This window comes from Euprymna scolopes, chromosome 38 (genome assembly GCF_053919585.1).
Source record: "Euprymna scolopes isolate OS-2025 chromosome 38, ASM5391958v1, whole genome shotgun sequence".
Classification (NCBI taxonomy): domain Eukaryota; kingdom Metazoa; phylum Mollusca; class Cephalopoda; order Sepiida; family Sepiolidae; genus Euprymna; species Euprymna scolopes.
In genome coordinates, this window is record NC_136519.1 from 76,352,713 (window position 1) to 76,375,926 (window position 23,214).

Sequence of the window (23,214 nt, forward strand, 5' to 3'; positions counted from 1 at the left end):
TCAGCAAGATTTACAGGGATCGTACTAATAGTCATATTTTAAAAACCAAAGCACTTTTAAATCTTCAAAATACCATTTTATTTGGCAATGAATAGACCGATATGAATCCATCATAAAAATGTATATTATATATTCAAAGTGTTTTTAGTAAAGAAAATCGTTTAAAGTCATCAACATTATCACAACTTTTGTAAAGAACAGGATACTTTTAAAAGTTTGTGCCACATCTATAAGGAATTTTGCCATGGAATTTGGAAATCAAGGAAGACAAAGCTCCTAATTATGGTGAAGTTACCATTTAAACTAACCCATTCCTTTTACTATTTTGTGCAAAAGAACACTTTAACACAAGTATTCAACATTTTGAAAAAGATATGTATTCCAACTGGCAAGTAAATCCTTTTACTCCTTATGTAAGGAATTATAATTGTATGTGATTTTATCTTTCCTTAGCTGCAATTTTTAATTACACTATCTTCAAAAATTGTAATCATTTATTGGCTGACTATAATATCAGCAATGATATAAGTAGCATCAGTAGTATCATTTCGACAAGAAAGTTCATGCATTTTTTTTTTTTAATTCAGATCAACATAGCTCAAACAAAAATTTATTGATCGAAATAAGCACCATCAGAATCAACATGCTTTTGCCAATGCAAAACAAGTGTATTTATGCCAGTAACATAAAAATATTGTGTTCTGGCGACGATTAAATCCCTGAAGGCGTTTTTTATATCGCTTAGGTTTTTGACCAATTTCTCACACAAAGTTGTCAAGATGCTTGAAAAAGTGGTAGTCAGTAGAGGAGTGGCCTGGAGAGTATGGCAGATGAGGCAAAGTTTCATAGCTCAATTCGTTCAACTTCTGCAGGGTCGGTTTCGTATATTGTCATGGAGAAGAATTGGGCCTTTTCTGTTGACTAATGCTGGGTGAAGTTGAAGTTCCTGATACGTTTCATCTATTTATTGAAAGTACTTATTCCACTGTAATGGTTTCACCTGCATTCAAAAAACTAAGGGATGAGACAGGTTGCAGACCACCAAACAGTCAGCATGACCTTTTGGTACAACTCTGGCTTCAGCAAGTGTCCTGGAGTTTTGTCAGCATCTAAACACCAAGCTGAACATCACTGGTTGTCGTAAAGAACCCACTTTTCATCACAAGTCTGAGAAATGCATCATTCTTGTTGCATACAAAAAGGGAAGAGTAACACTTTCTTAGAGTTTCTTTTGGTTGTCATTCAATTCATGAAGTACCCATTTATTAAGTTTCTAATCTCTCAAATGGTTGCAAATCATCGTATACGTTACAATTCAGAAGCAAATTCTCGAACAGTTCTGTGTTTATTGGCTTTGACTAAAGCTCTTAACTGATTGTTAACATCTGATGGGCGACCACTATGCTCATCATCAAGACTTGTTGCCACTAGAAAATTTCTTAAGCCACCAGTGTGTTTTGCATTCAGCAGTGGTTCCTGGGCCATTGACTTTGTTGATATCGCAAGCTGTTTCAGCAGCTTTTCAGCCTAGCTTGAATAGAAATAAGAAAATTGTGCAAATTTGCTGTTTTTTCATCTTGTATTCAATGTTGTGAAAAGACAATTGTTTTAAAACGATTGTAATTTAAATGATTAGATGCAGCAAAAAACGCCATTAAGTTATCAAGCTCCTATGTATGTCATTAATGAAATATTTTAAATAATTTCAGTTTTTTATGTGCATTGCTACTTAAGAACTTTTTCTTAATTTTGATATCTTTTTCTCTCCCTTTTATATTAAATGCCTTTAAAATTCCAAGAATACATTTTTCAGTGAATATTGCTATAGTGAATGGAATATTTTCAAATTGTGTTACCTTTAATACTGTACTCTAGGCCATTAACAATTGCCACAAGAATTAAGAGAATTCAACCTATAAATGCCAAATGTATTGACAGTAAAGAGTAGAAGTGGTTCTACACACATACACAATATACTAGAACTTATGACCTGGTATTTTCCTGGAAAATTGAAGAACCAAAGAAATTCCTGTTCCTAACTCATAAGCATTATTTCTATGAGTATAAATTTTCAAGTTACAACTGAAGATAAAATGTTATCTTTGTTATTCAATAATACTGAAGTATCAAACCAAATAACTGGTTTGTCCATGTTTTCAGTGTTAAGAACCGAACGGAATCTGGGATACTGAAAGCATATACATGGCTATAAAGTTATTCACATTTTGTTTATTTTACAAATGAAAATATGGTTTCATATAACAAAAGAATGAAAATTGCTTTCTGTTCATTTGTTTTAAAACATTAGAAATCAAGCTTTAGCATCAGAAAAAGAAAATTACCAAGAATTAAGACTTCATTAAATACAGGGTGACTAAAAAAAAAAAACGGGTCCAACCATAATTAGGCCCCATTTCTTAGTGTTTTGCTTGAATTAAATGAAACTTTGGTCATAACTAGTTTATTATATTCAAAACATCACATCAAAACACTAGGGTCTTTGGCCTTTTTTTCTCCGTTGACTGTAAAATGCTCAGAAAAACAATTGAATGTCCTGTTTTTTGGGGGGGTCACCCTGGTTATAAAAAAAAAAATACAATTGATGACTTGGTGATTATGTAACAAATTTGTGGTAAATGGAAAACAAGATCACTTTTCATGACTTAAGAGCAGCAGTATAGACGAGATGACCATAGCAAAAACTATTCGTGAGGAAAAGACTGACCACACTAACAATACTTACAATGATAACTTGTGAAAATAATTGACAAAGGAAAAGTATTCAAGAAGGAGCCAAGACATTATAAAATACACAGGGTGCAAACAACAGAGATTAATGCTATAACATTGGAATGTTTAATACACCAACAAAAGCTATAATGAATGCTGTAAAACATCAACTAAACAGTAGCTGTAACAGATGGGGCTTCACTTTAAAATCAGTAGAATGGTAAGTGCCAAAATAGAGCTCTTCCTCTCCCAATGACAACTATATTAGTTATCCAGTATATAGATCTGCCAGTTGCACTCTCACACTTATTGTGCCAAAGTCAAAGATTATATATATATATATATATATCTCCTTATGTTTCTGAATTTTAGAGATAAGGATTAGAAATTTGTATTATTTGGACTATTGTTTAGTGTTATTGTAATACTATCAACGTCTGCTCCACAAAAATTAAGAAACAAGTTTATTAGCAGAACAAAGATGTAGAAAGTTGTTCACAAAGGAACAGAAAAGAAAGCGAAAATAGGATTGTTAATCATTGTGTAGCAATGAAAATAATTTTTTTAGTTTTAGGAGTGGCAAGGAGTTTTGCAACAGTTAAAGACAGTTTACAAAGTAAAATGCAGGTTGTGGTTTGAAGCAGATCTAGATGAACTGTCAAACATGGCTTCGTCACTAAGACTAATAATTATAAATAACTAGATTATATATATATATATAAATTATTAATAACTAGATTATATATATATTACTAATAGGCCGACAAGCATTGCTGGTCATAAAATTGAAGGTTCAATCCTCAATATGGGCGATCGAAAAATACAATTGCGAGTTCCTTAGGACCTCTATCCAATCATGACCGACAGAACAAGAGCATGTTATCCCCCATACGGTAAATAAAGGGTTCCGTTCGAAATTCTATCCAAATTCCCAAGTTCGACAAACATTCATGAGTTCGACAAGATACACCTGAAGAAGGTCGGGGGTTACATCTACCGAAATGCGAAAATAATACTGGAGATGAGAACAGTAGTCTGATGAATCTAAATAAATCTAATAACGGAAAATAATTTAAGTTTATTTCAGTTTGTGAATTCATGATTTATTTATTAAACGATCATTATCTATTCAACCGATTCATAACTAGCTCAATTTTTTTTTTAGGCAACTTGTATTGAATCATTCTATAAAACTTCCATAACAATTGTGGTCAATTTTCAAAGAGCATGTCACAGTTTGAAAGCAGATTTCAATTCTTCAAGTATCCATATTTTTATCAGAGAAGCAGCTGTTTGATTGGGTACAAATGCAAAGTGGTTCATTACTCTTTGATGAAAAAGAAGCCTAACTTCTCTACCCAGGCCCAATTTTTAGTGCCAACCTATTTTGTGTCATTACATTCATACAGAAAGACTTTTTACATGCAATTCCAAACCCTTAGAAAGCCTGCAAGTTTAGGATTATCAATCCCTATTATTTCAAAGGTAAAACCTTTCAAAGAATCATTAAAGAAAAGGCTTTGTTGCCTTCTCTTGAGGCATTTTAGTAATCACTGCTTAAATATGTTAGGAGTGTAAAATGATTAAGTAAAAAAAAAAACTAATTTTCAAGGTTTTGTTTTAAACTTTTGTAATGTTTATGACTGAAAAAAATGTTTCAAGTTAAATCAAAGAATCTAGAACTTTTTTTGATGCCAAATACGAGTTTTGAAGTGGAAATAATGGTGAATCTCTGCATGAAGTGTATTTTTTGTTCTTTTGTGAAAGCCATTTCTGTAAAAAAATTGTGCTCGGGTGAAGATGAATTCTGAAACACTAAAGGGCCTCAATTTCCCCAGAGAATAGGAGTCAGGAAACATTAGAGTACTTCCTTCATGAGAGATAAATTCCGATAATTTTCGTCTTTTCATGAAAGAAAGTTTCCCCTCACACTGCCGCTGTCCAGATTTCCGGTAAAATACATTTTAATCATTCAAAATGTCTAAATGCTTTGATTGAATATTCAATATTTTGTATCCATGTTTTCAGAATGGAGGATAGTAAAATGTCAAAGACCAGTGCTGAAAGGGTTCATGCACATCGCAAGAGGAAAGTCGAATCAGATCCTGACTATTGAAAGAAAGGGAATGAACACATTGCTACCCATTTTGGACCTCAAAAAGCCCAGATGACAGAAGATGAGTTGGCAAAGCACCACCAACAAACCACTGAACGAATCCAAAAGTGTCAATCACATAAGAAACTCCAGAAAGAACAGCAGTCCAAGAAACTCGTCATAAAAATCGGTCTTGGGTTCAAGTTGCCAGTCAAGAGACTTATTTCCAACTTGCTGTTGTCACCGACCAAACAAGTTACTGCTGTAGCTGGCTTGTCTAAATGAATAGGAATTGAACTGAGAAAATGGAACGCAACCTAGCAGGCAGGACCAAGCGTGGCCTGTCTGAAGAACATGAAAGTTAAAGACTTTTTCTTCAGAACATTGATTATATCATGCCTGGCATGGGAGATCAGATGATTGTTTTCACCCCATTCTCTCAGACAAAGTTGAGAAAGTACTACTCTGTCAAGTTTCTGAAAGAAGCACACACCTTTTTCACCAAGTGCTAACCAGACGTTGCTGTTAGCTTCAGTTGGTCTAAGTGAGGCAAACTTGATAACGTAATGTTACTAAAAGATCAACATCCTGACCAGTCCAAATGCCAGACGCATGAGAACTTTATGCACAAACTGAAGGGTCTTAGTATTGCGTATAACATTTCTGGCCTTCTGCATTGTGGGGGAAGACCCAATGAGTTGTTGTCTTCCTGTTGGCACGGTAACTTTGACAAGTGTCAGGTTGGAATGAGACTGGTTATTACTAAGGCTGATGCAGAAATAGTCCAGTGGAAGGAATGGGGAAAGAATAACGCTGGTCGCCTAAAGTTGAATGTTGGTGAGTTTTCTCAGGTGCAACAACATGTCCGAATAAAATGCATCCGAACAGCAGCCTTCGAAGAAGACAAGAATATAAGCGGACACATGTTGCAGATAGATTTCGTGATGACCTACAGCTGCAAGTACCAACATGAGACCCAGACGACACTTTGGTCAAGGACTAGCTTCAATTTGTTAACCAGCCAAGGGGAAAGCTTGCAAATCTTTTCTGATAGTGATGGACAGCTAAAACTGAATGCATTGCACATTTGCACATTCATCAACAAGCTGTCAGAGCACATCAAATTTAAAGCAAATGACATTATCTACACTGATGGGCCATCATCCGAGTTTAAAAATAAATACAAAGTTTGTGAGTGATTTGTTAAACAGATTAAACTGCAGGATTATGTGGAAATACTTTGTCATATCTCACAGCAAAGGCATAATTGATGGTATAGGGGGATCTGCAAACTATTGTCAAAGGGTGACGTCCGAAGATATCAGTGCAGAGGCTGTACAAGGTTCTAACTTCTTCAGAGTTGCTGATAGAAACATGTCAAAGGTCAAGGTACTCCATGTAATCGAGTTAGAGATTTCAGAGTTTTTGAAAAGTGAAGATCCATGGTCATATGTCAAAGATGCTAGTGGTATTAGTAAAATGCATATGCTTGCTTGTAGTGATGGTTCACGGGTGGAAATCCAAACAGATGGTGACATTAAACCATCTGGTACTGCTGTATATCCGGTGAAAGAGAATGACAATGCAAGGCTGAGAGTTGGTGATTGGGCTTTGATGACTTATGAAGGTAAACGCTTTCCTAGAGAAGTTGTCACTTACAGTGGTGCCAATGTAGTTGTTTCTGTCATGTATCATACAAGAAAGGGGGAAATGGTGTTGGCCCCACAGACATGTGTTCATCACAAACTAACCAAAGATGTTCTGAAAAAGTTGAACACACAACTCCCAATTAATATATTTGTTGTTGACAGATCAGACACTGTTCTGTACCAATTTGACAGGGATTTGAAGCATTGAAGTGGACACTGGTAGTGAAACAGACATAACATCTTATAGTGCCTTGTAGCTTATTTTTATCACCTGATGGCAAAACAGAAGTTCTATCACTGTACAAAGTTGTTTTAATTTTCATGTAACATACATAATGTTACGTATGTTACAATATTTGGATGTTGAGCAATTGTATGCATCTTTGCGCAGGACTTCTTTGCAATAGTGTTGGTGAATTTGTTTTAACTTTCAATCAGCAGTGTTAAGGCATCAGCTCTTCTTTCAATAAAAATAATTGTGAAATTATCGTTGTATGTGTCACACACAATCTGACCAAACTTTTTTTAAGATTTTCTCCAAAAATGTGAATGGTGCTGGAAAGTTGTTATTTTCTTGAAATATATGTGTAATATCTGTCAATGTTTGTGTGTGATTTTTAAAATAATTAAATATTTGTGTTCTTTTAATTTTGAGTCAAAAATATGTTTTCAAATTGATCCCAGAACAAAAGTTGAACTAACCTGAACATGTCCTATTCATTTTTTGACAGTTCTCATAGCAAGTTCATGAAAATATCTACCTAACCAGCAGTTTTTACAAAAATTCCCCCAGGACCACTTTTCGTGGAATGGGCCACAAACAATTCATAAAATAAAATGAGCAAACCCAAACATGAAATTTAAAAATATTCAAAACACACTTGCCATAATTTTTTGCAAAGTTGGAAAATCTTAATTATATTTCTTTGATAATTTTCAATATTTACTTAATTCCAGTCTCAGCAAATGAATCCTCGTCTTGTTTACGAAAACCAGATGGCTCGCTAGGTTATCCAGACTGTTTGGTACAAACACTGCCTGGTCATCAAAACTTTTTGATCTAGTTTTACACTAAATTCAATAATCTATTTTTAAATTCTAACAAGATTAATCCTTTTTCCAGCCAAGCTTGATAAAATTCAATTTTCTTTTTTCAAATTTCTTATTTTCTCATACAATTATTGCAAAAAAAAAAAAAAAAATCACCATAAATTAGGACATAGCCCTAATCATGAAAAAGTTTTGCAAGGACAGAGTAGATATTTAAAATTTATTTTTCAAAAACTTAATATTGTCCATGCTTACCTACTGTGACAGGATAGTAAGAGTTGAACATTAATTACATATTTATGCGATAATATTTTAAGTTATTTTCAGACATCCAATCTATTTTAATAGTGTTAATATTATCGTACAAACTATTATTAAAAAAAAAAAAAGCTGGGGGGGGGGGGGGAAGAGTGATAACAAATATCGTATATGTCATTTGTCAACAAACATACGCAAACTGATTTGCTTTTGTTATTATTCGTCGATTTTTAATATAAAGGCAAGATTTATTTAAACAAAAATAGACAATGTAATTTAAATATATATTTTAGATTTAAAGAAAAATGGGGGTAGGGTGAATATTTATGTTAAATACGTTTTTTTTTTGTATATTTTAATAAAAAACGTAGAATTTTGGATGCTCCCCTTTGTCTTCGGTGAGTGAAGTAGAAATCCTTCTAGACCTAGGCAACTTTTATACATCAATAAATCTTTGTTTAGATTTACTAAACGTAAACGAAACATTGCAGAAATCAGTTTACAAACTTTTTCATTCTTTTTTCTGTAAGCAAAAATATAAACAAATAAGATCTTAAATTTTCCTAATGTCTATCTGTCTGTGTGGGTGTGTGTGTATGTGACACGGTTTATCTCAATCAACAGTCAATCCACCCAGGCAAGTAAGGTACTGAAATGAAGCTTATGACCCAGCGGATGTTTTAGTGATATTTATATCCATGTTTGGTGTATCCAAATGCAAAAAAAAATAAATAAATAAATAATAAAAATGCAAAAAAATAATGATTTACTAAATGTTTTATTTACTGAATATTTTTCCGGTATTCACCGGAAGTTATTATCTCCCTTAGTAAGTTCGATTTACTGTGTGTGTGTGACACGGTTTATCTCAGCCTACTGGCAACCCACCCAGGCAAGTAAGGTACCGAAATGAAGTTTATGACCCAGCAGATGTTTTAGTGATATTTATATCCATGTTTGGCATATGAAAATGCAAAAACAAAAATCAAGATTTACTAAACAACGTTTTATTTACTGAATATTTTTCCGGTATAATGACCCAAGTTTGCCCAGCTGGGTAAACTTGGGTTCTTGTTTAACAAATACATATTTATTTATAAATCTTTTTATAACTTTTACTTAAAAAATATTCTATTTACTTGCAGAGTTGAAAAAGGTATTTTCTGAATGTCTTTCATGCCACAGAAATTCTTTTAGACAGGCATCTGTGAGATCTACAACGGGGCATGGATTTAATAAACCATTTATGACAATTCCAATAGCTTTTTCTTATCAGTGCGTGAATTTTATTTATAAGATTCACAAAATAACATGGTTTACAATATAGTGGGAAAATCGCAAATCGTTCTCTATCGTGCTACATGATTTCCCATTTATCGCATATATCATGAGATTAAATAAAAATTTTATATTTTAGAAATTTAGAAAATATTTTTTGTCAATAAAGTTAATTTTTTTAAAAAATATTTAAACATACTGAGGTAATTTAAATTTTTATGTCAGAGTGCCTCTTTCTTAGAAGGCTAAAAGTTTGTTTTTAAATTTAAACATATTTTATAAATTCAAATTAAATATAAATCGCATAATCATAGAGAATGAACTCGTTAAAAAAAATAATTTAACAGGATAGAGACACAATGTCTGCGGCTGTTTAAGTTTTGTAAAAGAAAAAGAAAAACGTATTGAAAATAAATATTTAATGTCTTTCTTAAATGCATAAAAGAAAACATTGGATAATCTTGAAGAAATTACTCGATAAACATCTGTGTTCGTTTATTAAAAAGCTTTGTTAAAGAAAAAAAAGGAAAGTCCACTCCCACTACTGAATAAAAAAACGCACCCTACATAAAAATATATTATCCCCACTTGCCTTTAAATCTTTCCGTAAAATCAATGAATAAAACAAAGAACTGTGTGTGTTTGTTTACAAATGACACGTGCGCTGGCAGTCAACTAATGTCAATTGATATGTGTCCCTAGTTGAATCTCTCGGCTCCTGGGATCCTTAGTCCATACTTCATCCACTTCTTTAAACATTTTTGTTATATAACTATATTAATTTGTCCATTTAAAATTTGAACATAATACTCTTACTAGTGTAGATTTTTATGTCGTACGATAGAGTCTGATACGAGTTACAATTTCATGCAGCAGCGATGATGACTTGCGGAAATGCTGTCTAGACTATTTTGTTTTTTGGTGTATTGGCGCTTTTATCAAGTTTCTAGAATGTTCCGACCTGTTTACTGTCTACATACGCAAATAGACAGAAATATAGTTCCATGCATTTGTGTGTAAAAATGATGCGTGACAAAATCAAATTGTTCCTGAAATGAATAAATTCCAGCCAAATAGATTCTTCTGATTACATGACGAGCGACTTCATTTAGCTGGTCATTACAAATGTAAGTCATTCACCTCTCCTTTAATAACATTGGAAAGGGCTGAGGAGAAAACGACCTCATTTGATGAAACCTGGTCCAGTTGACCCCCAAAGAATGGATATATTTTTTTATTTTAGATATTACTAGCAGTTCCGCCCGGCTTTGCTCGGGCCCTATGTACTGTTCATAAGGTTAAGAGCATATGTATATATTAAAAAGTGTGAATATGTAAAGTAATGCTTTTCTGTATAATAGTCTTCCTTAACTACCATATAGAAAAGACAGACATTTTCACTTTTATAGATATATAGATAGATTGGATGCAATATATAATAATAATTTAAAAAGTATAAAAAAAAAAATTAAAAAAAAAAAAAAAAAAAAAAGACTTCTGCGCCACCACTGAGAATCAAAACCAAAACGTTCAGCTCATGATTTATTTTGCCTCTGCCGTCAATGACTGGGCTATGAAAACATGTTTACTGCAAGGCTAAAAATTAAAATATGAACCGATAGCTACTATGTTGCATTTGTAATGCCGGTGTTCGACCGTCACCTGGCAAATTTCATTTTTTTAATTTTCACACCGATTTTCCGGGCTAAAACCCAAATATAAAGTTTTGCATGGATTCAAATACCTTATATATGAAGTTTCATGTCTGTAGACGAAAACTCTAGGAGTTTGGTAGGCAAAATTTGTTAAACAAAAATAAATACGTACACATAAATATGGGAACAATTTTGTGTTTACTATAAACTTTTTATGCAAATATTATGCAAGCATAAATCATGTAGAATATCTGCATGAATATAATTACACGAAATAGTTAACTAAAGATGATCATCCCATAAGAAAACCAAAAAAACTAATAGGGAATTAATTAAAATGAATGTTTAAAAGAATATGCAAATTAGCTAGATCTTTTGCTAGTGAATGCAATTCCACAACCCATATATAACAAAATTGTATTTTCTTTTTAAATAAATCGAAAATCGGGTGTTTAATATGAATATCAATACACACAAAAGAAAAATGAATTTATAGGAGTATAGATTATTTATATATTTAATTACACCATGAGGTTGATGTAGAAAGTTGAATTAGAAGATTTTCAAGTTTAGAAAAGCATCTGAAGAAGACTGGAGGTTAGATTGAAATACGATTATTCACGGATTTGGTTAACCATTTGTATGTGTGGAGTGTGTGTTTGCTTCGATTATAGGTACAGTTGAAAAACACAAATTTAATGTGTTTTTGTTTTTATAAGATTAATCAAATATTTATGGAAATGAAACAAATGAGAAAGGGATTTTTTTGTTTTTTAAATCATACTTAAAATAATTTGTAACTATTCTGCACTCTTTTTCTATGGGACCTTAATCAGGCTAACATTGCGTAAATACATTTGTAATAATAGTTATAAAAAAAAAAAAAATTTTTTTTAAATCAATGGTTTCTAAACTTTGCTAACCTTCAAATGGTACATGCCAAAATTTTGAGTCCTATCAGATTATTAGTTTACAAATTACAGTTATTTAAGTAACTGTACTGTTGCAAATTTTCAAAGCAATGGAAAAATCTGAATTTGTGTTGATAAAGTATCGCTTTCTGATGGGGGACAAATACTGTTTGAGCAAAGCATGAATCTGATAAGTTTTACTCGGACTGCTCTGTCAGAAAGAAAGACTTAAGAGACAGCATAACTTTAAATGTGGTCATACAAACACTGTACACTCAGATTGTTCAGATCCAGCAGTTGTCCTTAAAAACAACAGATGGCTCACATACAGTTCACACAACGTCCTGCACATCATGTAGACCAAGTTTCAGTATGTTTCTAGAGAAGGACACATCATGCAGATCTACGTATTTAGAAAAATATTGGTTCTAATCCAGAATTCCAGCCTATATTAAAAACAAAAATAAAATATCTGTATAATGTACATACTCGTGATAAAATGAATATATATTCCAAAAATCATGTGAATTGATCAAATAAATTTTTATTCTATTTAAAGATAAAACTAAGTACCCAAGGTGTGACGTCTCACCCACCATTTTAAAAAAAACTTTCAAGAAACAAAAAAGGTAGATAACTCAACTATTCATATTTACTAGACTTGTTGCAATGCCTACGAATTCCCATTAATCAGGTAATCATAATCAATTTATAAAAGTAAACTTGATCAATCTACACAATTTATGGAATATGGTATATTTTTTTGTCACAGGTACATACATCATAGATTTTTCTTTATTTTTTTAATATAGAGCAAATTTTAGCCAAAAAACAAAATATCCTCTAAGAAATGCACTTTAAATTTTAATACATCAATTGTTGGCTAAGATATGTTTTTCCTATCTTCCTAAAAAGTGTCAAACTTATTTCCAAACACCTTGTGTGTGTGTGTGTGTGTGTGTGTGTGTGTGTGTGTGTGTGTGTAAATCACTAGTTATGACATCAAAGTGCTTAACTGTAGGTCATACAAGAGCTAATATTAATTATTTAATTACCAGAATTAAGTTACAATTATTATAGATACAAGAAAAACAAACACATCTTAAATACATTATATAAATCGATAAATGAAAGGTTTCTTGTGACATGCCAACACATCAACTGGTTTCAATTACAACATTGTATATTTTCTTAATGTCACTACACGATCAGTACTAATTAAATATTTCCCAATTGTATTAACATTTTTTTTTTTCTTCAAACTTTCACACTTGTGGAAAAATCTAACATAAAATTAGTCCAAACTAAAAAAATTAAAATAGAATGGTTTCATTATGTTTAATGCAAAATAATTAAAAAGGTGGGAACAAGAGCAGAGTTTAACAACTTTCTTTGCTAGTCTAAACACAGCCCACGCTTAAAAATTCCAAATTTCCCCGGTTAATCAGTTTAGGAGTGAATCCCATACCCTTCACATAGAAATATATACCTAACACTCACGCTAACATATTCTTAAAACCAATGACAGGAACATTGTCAGTACCAGTTGTCTTGCAGACATCAAGGTTCTTGATAAATTCGTAAGATCTGACATAGGAATATCACTTTTTCTTCCGAAAATGAAATGCAAAGGAATTTCAGAGATAAAATATTTAAAGTTATTGTAATCTGCCTTTGATTATCGATTCATTACTTAATAGAAAGGAACATCCGAGTTCTTTGGGTTTTTTTAAGCCTTAATTATCTTGAGTGAGTTAAAGACCTCCAGGAGATAGACCAGTATACTGTATACTACTGTAATGTATACTGCTCAAGAAACAAATGAAAACCTGCAAGATATCAGCAGAAGTGTTGAATCTTAAGTTAAAAGAAAAGAATAGCTGATACTAGACAGTCATCTGGAGTCTTGATAATTACTAAAAAAAAAAAAAAATACTGATATGACAAAATATGAATGTCAGTAAGTTAAGCAAAGACTCAACTATTTTTATAAATTCGCTCAAGTGTAATCACTTCATCATTGTGGGGACAAGGGAAAAGATAAAAGCAGTGCTATGAACAATAGCAACATGGAAGCACAAAGAGCAACCCAGAATCTTTCATTTGTGATACCCCTGCCACATAAAACAATAAAAAATTCCATGCCCATGATTATCTTAAAGATCATGTTAGAATAAACAGAAATTGATGGAGCAATACCAGTGTAACACAGAAATAAGTCTTCTATAAAAGGATTTCAACTAGGTTTCACAAACAAATACTTTTATACACTAGAGACTTTAGGCACATAGTGTTGAAAGATATAAAACTTATCTTGATAGCTCAATTAGTACCAGAGCTATTCCAAGTTTATCCAACATTTTTTGTACGATATTGAACAAAAGGCTAATTTTAGAAACCATATCAACGCATTATTCTGTTTAGCTCAAATATTATTACAGCTTTCGTTTTCATTTGAAAAAAATTTTCACTCACAAAAGTTTAGATACCAATGTTTTTTTTAACACAAACCTCCGTACAAAGATTCTGAATTTATTTTTATTTTTAGTCAAACACAAATGCAGCCATATACAATTAAATATAGAAAAGCAGAGAAGCATAGACAAAATTTCATGGAGAGAAAAGCAATCATATAAACTTTGCTGGATTATTTATCAGTCTACAATTGTTTTATTTATGCCTCCCAAAAGACCTTGCTAAAAAAAATTTGAAAAACAATACATAAGCTTCCAATGGAAAAAAAAAAAATTAAAATAGAATGGTTTCATTATGTTTAATGCAAAATAATTAAAAAGGTGGGAACAAGAGCAGAGTTTAACAACTTTCTTGCATGTGACACATTGAGTCACGCTCTGATTATGTTAACTATATTACAGAATGTTTTTTTTTTTAACTGCCAATACACGTTTACAGTACATGATGATAGATCCAGGTCACCTTCGATGACTGGACATTTAAATAACATCACATTAATGCAGGATCAATCCTTGAACCTTTATTATTCTTGATTGTTATAAATCCTGCAATCCTGGCAGAGATAGAATGCTCCATTCACGACACAAATCTAATAAAACACTTATAAGATATTTAAAGCAATGGCCGAGTCCTTTGAGAATGACACCCAGTTTGTAGTGGAATGGAGTCAAAGATATGCTACAAAGTCAAAACTTCTTTCGTTTAACAATTATCAACCACCAAATCTAAAAGCATTCTTCCCATGAGTCCAACATTCAAACTCCTTGGCCTAACATTGATAGGTAATAGGAATTTAAAAAATACGACTAAATCTGCTGTAAAGAAGGTGAGTTTGCTACATTGAGCTAGAAAACCCCTCACACCTGTCAGTATATCTTTACAAAGCCACTATTCACATACCATGCATGGTGGAGTGTTGGTGTCACATATGGGCTGATGCATCAACCCTCTCCCTCTTGGACCAAGTCCAAGGATGGGGGGGGGGGGTAAAAAAAAAACTAAAAATAAAACAAAAAACGTTGCAATGCGGCATCCCTGTGCTTATTTTATCCCTGCCAAACCTGTTAGGGAGCAAAAATCAGCTCTTCATTGTAGGTCCCCAAATGCCAGAAACTGTCTTAAACTAATAGCTTCTTTCCTCAGGCAGCTTGACCTAGAAATTACTTAACAAAATTTAAATTAATGTGAACAAACATCTTGCTATACAAGTTGATGCCTCTGACCCAACCCCTAATTTACAGTACTGCACATCTTGATGGCAATATGCTAAGTTAGCTGTTAATTTAAAAATTAACTAACACAAAGTTGCTAATCTACAATCCCAGGTTATTTTTTTCATTCTGGCCTGTTATTCTATTGAGGCAAGTCTATAATATCATTTCAAGATAATTTTGTAATGTCTAATACTGACCGTATGCTTGAGATGTCCATAAAGATAGATTCCGCCAATGGCTCCTCCAGAAAGAACGATCAAAGAGATAAACATAAGACTCAAGTTGATGCAGGTCTTAGATCTCCGAGGTATGAACGTCACATGGATCGCTTTAGGCAATTTGGAAGATTCAGCATCTTTCTCTTTTTCAGCAGTCTGAAAAAAATAAATAAATACAATTCAACAAGTTATATATATACTGAAATTAATTTCTTCAATCCTCAAATTAAAAAAAAAAAAATTAAACAAATTTTAGAATAAATCCAGGAAATTTTCAGAAAATCATCAAAATATAAATAAAATACCCTTATCTGTCAGACAGTGTAAAAGCACAAAACCAGAATATTTAGACCAATATGCACAAGGTTTTGAGAAAAATAAGATATCTTAAACAGGAAAGATCTTTTTAAATCAAGAAAATAAAGAAAAAGAAAAAAACTAATGCAATCACAAAGGTTACGATAAACCAAGAAAATATTTCAGCCTGGATTTTGAATTAACATATTTTTTATGTTATATTGATTTAATGTAATAGTAGACCCCTCCCCCACCCGGGTTCGGTACAACTTGTCAAGTTGCAGGTCATCTAGATGTGATAGGCACATTCCCTCTCCCTGGTTTGATGGATAATGTCATGTCTGATGTCATTCACTGTACACAGTTATCTTCCACCTGTTTTAATAAATGACGTCATGTAATCTACACACATTTGACAAGCTAACACACAAGATCCAGAAGTTCAGTGATATATAGAATTGTGACATATATTCAAACAAGTAGTCTATAATTTAAATTGCAAAATTAGTCTATTAGTATGGACATTGGAAATTATTTACCATTTGTTTTTTTCTATCAAACTGTTAATTAGATCATTTATTATTCATTATCAATATTTTGTATACAAGAACATGTAGGTAATTACATAGAGCTTTGTATTTAGAATTTTTCTCTTTACTTAAAAATAAATATTTGTAATTTTATTTAGAAAAAATTAAAAAAAAAAAATCAAAACTGAAAATATACCGTTTCGTATTCAGTTAGTAGGTACAAATTTCTATGATGGTCATTCAATAAAAGATATAAGTTAGATACATTTTTGTCATTAGATCTAAATAATGCATCTGTCGAATCTGATTTTGATGAGCCAGTCATTTTTTATATATATATATATATATATATATATATATATATATATATATATATATATATATGTATATATATATATAAATCGCCTTTCTTAAAAAAAATTTTTTTTTTTAATTCCAATTGCTTTCATTAATTACCTATTTCTGTCCAAAAGAGATTTAGAGTTTATTTTCATTGGAAATGAAAGATTATCAAGTAAAATCATTTGCTTTGTGAACATTGAATTTTGTGAATGTCATGATAATTTGCTACAATTCATTTCATTAATACAGGTATCTAATTTTTTTTTTACACACACTTCTAATTTTCGTCCCTTAAAAAATGTTTTCAGTGAATTATTATCGAATGGAAACTAATCTACCCAATTATTAAATAAATAATCAATATTTAAATATTTGTAGGAGGTGCTCAGTTAAAAAATAACAACGGTAGGAAAAGACATGAAATGTAATTAAAAATCAAAATAACATTAATTCAAAATTTTTAACAATTTGCCAGCTTTAGCAAAAACTTGTTTTTTTTTTTAATATTTAAATAGAATTTAAATACTTGATATTTTTCCAAGCATCATGTTTTCTGTTAGAGGGACGTCACTTTTTTAAATAACATTTAGTTTTGTCTGTTTGTCATAATTCTTGTAAAGTTTCACAATGGGTATCAAACACCCTCTTAAAAAGAAAAAAAAAAAAAAAAAAAAAAAAACTCGCTTTATTCTATGGCTAATCCTAGGAACGAGTGGCAAGCCTCCTCCTAAAACTGTCTTTCGCCTTAACAATAACGCTAAGTACAAGTGGCAGAGCTCCCCACTAAACAAACTTCCTGTGAGCTCATATAAATGTAAAAAAAAAAAAAAGCATAAAAAACGTTTACAGAAAAGTGCACATGATTAATCCGCCCCCTCAAAATAAATTGGTCAACTGTCCTAAAACGCTAGGATCGTCTTGAAATGGTGAATTATTTTACATTTATGTGAAACCAACCCCCACTAAATTCTAAAATTGTTTTTGTTTTGTTTCTATCAAGTTTTCAGGATGTTTCACACAATTTTCCTTAGCCCTATCATTAACTCAAAGTCAGAGTGGCAACCTCCCCACCTTCTCATAATTGCACAAAGACCCTCTTAAAACCAAGCATAATCACCTTTTAGAAAACAAACAAACAAACAAAAAAAAAAACACCCAGGATTTATCTATCATGGGAAAGGGGGGGGGGGGAATAACTGCCCTAAAACGCTCGAATGATTCAAAATGAGAAATCATTTTACATTAAATTCTAAAATAATTTTTGTTTATCTTTTATTAAAGTTTTTCAAGTTGTTCACATGCAATTGTCTATGAAGGTAGAATAACATTTTGGAGAGGTGGTCAGATGGGGAGGGGTAACAGAAGGTATTAATCTACAATAATACCAAAGAAATATTGCAATATATTCATTTTTAACCAATCCTAGATTTCGATTTCAGTTTTTGGCACATAAAATGCATTACAACTAAACTTTGAGTTCCCTAACTTCTTTTCTTTTAATGAATACATGGCATTTTTAAGCAATCGCAGCATATTTATGTGCATTTACTGCAGATTATTTGGAAACCATTCATTTCTGGAGATTTTCAATAGCATATTCAGATTCCTTGCACAAAAATACACTTATATGGCAAATTTCATTGCTTAGTCTTGTGTTTTAACAAAGATATAGCATTTTTACTGAAAAAGTAGTGCAAAAAATGTGACAAAACGCATATGGTCTTAAAGAGGGGAAAATATCCAAACACGCAGGACATAAAAAATAGTCATAACTTCCTTGATTTTAATTGGATTTAAAAAGATTCTTTCTTAGCTTATCAAGCTCTATATATACCAATATTGAAATATTTTAAGCCATTTAAATTTTTTCATGTGTATTGCTAATTACAAAAAAGAATATTTACATGAATAGTTTATATCCAAAGACAATTTATAAAATTGCAACTTGTATCTAATTTAACATAAAAATAATAACAGGCAAAAAATACTGAATGCCTAAAATAGACAAAATTAGCTCCCTGCCACACAGCAGTAACAGAAATATCTCAATGCAGAATCCTATGTAAAGTTGTTTTACAATGTTTATAACATTATAAAACAACTTCACATAGGATTCTGCATGTTGCAACAGTTCTTACTCTGGTCAGATTAGGACAGTTTCAAAACAAGAATTGACTTTGCACATCAAAGTCTTCTGCTGTCTCAATTCCTGCCTCTCGTGCAAACGAGCATTCCTTTATGGCAGCAATTCCTGCCTAGCAAGAAAGAAATAAGATTAGAAACATGATTATTACTGTTCACATTACATCCTTAATATCCAATGAAGGTACTTGCTCTTAAACAATATGCTACAAAATTAACTTCCTCTAACAATTTATTATTGCAAGAGATCTGTGTTAGCAGGATTGTAACCTTCACCATCAACATGGAAAGTTGATCTACAAAACAATTGCCTCAGCTCCTCTCTACAAGATTGGAAAAAAGCAATGTGGCGGACAAAGAAAAACCTGATAAAGGTTAAAAGATGGACTCCTGAATCTTTGGAGCATGCCACTAAAACAGTGAATGGTTAGAGATCACTCAATAGTTCTCCAGGCTTGGTTGGCCTTTATGAAGGGGTCAGTGGTGAAGATGGATGGAGCTGGTTTTACCCACTCCCCATGAATGCAGTCTCAAGTACAGTAGAACCCCAGGATATGGCATTAATCTGTCCCAGGATATGGCATTAATCCGTCCCAGGATATGGCATTAATCCGTCCCAGGATATGGCATTAATCCGTCCCAGGATATGGCATTAATCCGTCCCAGGATATGGCATTAATCCGTCCCAGGATTGGTGAAAGCGTTGTATGGCAGGGCCCAAGCAAAATTTCATGGCGTGCATGTTAAAAATTAGTAACAAAATACAGTGCAGTATATAATACACATGTATATAATCAAATAACATAACACCGCAAATACCGTAACCATGGGCCAGAAAAACATTGTATTCCACATCGTAACCTATCCTAGGGCCACCATATCTTGGGTGGCTATTGTACAAGTATACAAAAAGCAACTGATAAAATTACTTTTGTCCATTTCAAATGTTGATCTAGCCACAATTCCATACGTATAACTTTACATATAATTTTCCGCTTGCTTAAAAGAAATACAATGTTCATGTATATAAAACAAAAGCTTACTAAAATAGTTTCAATAAGGTAGGAATAGTATTACATGCCAGGCAGGTCCACAACAGAGAAAATAAGGAAATAGTGTAGTTTATTAATACACTCATTTTAGTCAATAGAAAAGTTACAATATTTCCGTAACACTAGGTGTGTCTACAAGTAGTATGCAAAATTGTGCATAATAACACCTTTTTCTGAGGTCAGTTGTCTCAAAATGAGGAGCACCATGAAAAAGAGAAAAAAGAAAAAAAATGACTAAAAATAAAAGTCCAAGGATTGTATGCCGAGGAAATACAAAACTTTCTGCAATGTTTTATATATATAACTTCGGAATACAACTTTATGACCATATTTATATTTCTAGTTTGTTTGTTTGTTTAAATATTTCCAAACAACTTCAAATTCACACTGAAAAAAAAAAAAAAAAAAAAAAAAAGAAAAAAAAAGTGTCCTGTACAAACAATAGTAATACTGCATACGTCAATTGTTATTGATTACTTGAATGTAGTTAACTCCCTTAAGGTTACAAGTAAAAAAAAAAATTCATATAAAATTACAAACACTCCTCAAATAAACTTGACCTTTAGTCATATTGTTCTTGTGGGGAGGCAGTAAAGTAACAATACATAATTCTTAAGCAAAAATAAAGAGAAATCGTTTTTATAAGAGATAATCTCTTAAACAATTGTGATAAAAACTAGGATTGAAAAAAAAAAAAAAAAAAAACTAAAGCTGACTTTTAGTAGATAATAAAGTAGGTAATGTTTACATCTACTTAAGATGAATGACCTTAACCTGCCTACTTAGACCTTTCTTTTTATAGAGTCAAACATTTCAGATTACTATTTTAGATGCTTGCATATAAATTCAAATATTTATGCCACAGACCTGCTATTCTCAAAAACAACCCAACTTTCCTTTCCTTCAATCTTGGATACTTGCTTTGAACCATTCATTTTCTTTATCTGCAATGATACAATAATGCCCTTGACGCTGTTGTGCTTACCAGTTGAAGTAAGCCATATTGAGCATATATCTATATATATATATATAGATAAAAGGCAGAAAGTGTCTGTTCACTGCTAGTTTCTTTGAAGTTACAATGCTAACAAACTTTTAATTTGGTAAGAAAGATTACCTACATATGCAGGGAGGGTGGGGGTAATATCTTTTCTATAAAGAGATCTTAAGCTGAGGCGGGGAGGGGGGCATTTAATAGAATTTAGATTATAAATCAACCTTTTTTTTGGTCTGTCTGATGGTTATTAATCGGCTCCAAAATGACAGAATCCCACCAAACATGGCAGGAAACACCCTGGCACACCTGATCAACGTAGTTGGGGGTGAGTGGTGATAGGGAATAATTCTAATACTAGGCGCATTCCAAAAGTAAAGCATCCTATTTATTTTTTTTAATTCAAAAAGTTGAAGGGCTATGAAGACTGAAGTGGTACCATTAAAATGAGGAATCTTTTGTGCTCCAGAATTTACTTTTCTACATAGTCACCGCTATTCTCAATGCACTTTTACCAGGAATTCAATAACATCTCTGCTTCTGATGCACGTCCATGACAGGGGGTTGGTTTCTCAGTCTCACACTATCAATATCTGCAACAAGTCAGGAATGCATAAGTTGATTCATAACAATGCAATTTGAGATCCCCTTTGAGACATTCCAATGGAATAAGAAATAGGTGAGCTAAAATCTATTGGGCATAAGTTAAAATTCTAATTACTAATAATTATTATGGGTTCCAAAAGTTATTGGTTAGAAAAACACCAAACTTGGCATAAATTCAACTAAAATCTAAAAGATATTTTCATATTCCCATCACAATTATCTTGAATGGAAGACTTTATAACAACAGAAGTAGGAAGACTTCAGTTTTGAAGTAACTCCTCCAAATTCCTCTAATGACTAAAAAGTATTGAACCTGATTAGATATTAAAATCAATTAGAAATATACATTTCTGTAATAGTCACAAGTATTACATATTGGAGGTCTAAACAGAATTAAATATTTAAAGCCATTTTCGTCAACCAAATATGCAAAATTCTGATATTTTTCTAACTTTCCCTTTCTGAAATTAAAATAAGTTTTGTAATTATGCAGTCTTAACAGGTTTATAGCTATACATACCACACATAACAAATAATATAGCTATACATAACACATGTTCTTGTCATATCACCAAAGTTAAGTAATGTTTAACCTAGTTAGTACTTAGATGGATGACAATTCAGAAATAACAGGTGTGTGTAAGTTTGAAAAAGAGGTGGCCATAAAGTCACTTTCCATAATATTCTTGTGAATGGAATCCATCTCTGCTTAGTTACGAGTCAAATAGTAAGGAAAACTATAGTCTCAAGCCTTGGTAAAGCAACTAGTCTTGAAGGAAAACTCCAAAATAATTATCTTTCTCCACTTATGACAATATTGACCATGTTGAAATCCCACAAGTTCTTCTAAATAGTGCATTTAGAAACAATGGATATAAGTTTACAGTGATTAGACATGTCTACAATGTGTTGGGTAAAGAAAGGTGGACTGACATCGCCTTAGCTGTTAGACTCATCCATCCTATCTAGTGATTAACACTTGGCAAGCTGACATTGTGCATCCACCTCCTGGTTTCCACTGCGACAGTCTTGTGAAAACAGCTAAATATCGATAATTTAAGCTTAAACATGTCAAGCTATGAAAATTACGTAACTTCTCACATATATCACTTTTGACATTTGACCCTTTGTGACACATTAAACCCTTATTAATCATATTCGACAATGGTTGTTTCATCACTAAATCCAAGTTGATATAAGTTTTAGCTATATAGTGTAACTGGAACTGTGACTGGCTTGCACTCATAACAGAAACACTCCTGGAGCAGCGTGCCTGGTCACAGTATTTGAAATGTGAACTTGTTAGAAAGAGATGACCCAACCAACTCGAAGTGAATGCTGCAACGACGAGGAGTAAGGAGTCTGCATTTTATTTCCAAATAACATTTAAAAAATTGGCCTGTTCAGATGAAACAAGTCATTTTAGGTATTATTCATTCAAGGCAACGCCATCAGGAAGATACCGACTGTGTTTTGTATTTTTTTTTTTTTTTTTTTTTTTTTTAGCTAAACATGCACTACACATACAAAGATAACTGCCCTTTCTATGATAGATTACACAAAAACTTGTATAAGATAGTGAAAAGGAGGGAAGGGTCCGAGAGATAGCAAGTACTCAAATTGGCCAGGAGAGGAGAGGGATATTTTGAAATGGTTAATAGTTACAGCAGTGGTGATTCATGGAAATTAATAAATGTCAAGTTCATGTCAAGATGCAA

General features: G+C 32.2%; 1 protein-coding gene across 1 annotated transcript in view; it reads right to left on the reverse strand.

Annotated features, from left to right (window-relative positions):
- The window catches only part of LOC145263199 (integral membrane protein 2A-like), an 81,488-nt gene that overhangs the window by 35,297 nt on the left and 22,977 nt on the right, over window positions 1–23,214 (reverse strand). The window contains exon 2 of the mRNA XM_080120266.1: window positions 15,513–15,689. Coding sequence (XP_079976392.1) covers window positions 15,513–15,689 — 177 coding nt within the window. The remainder of the gene's footprint in view (window positions 1–15,512; window positions 15,690–23,214) is intronic.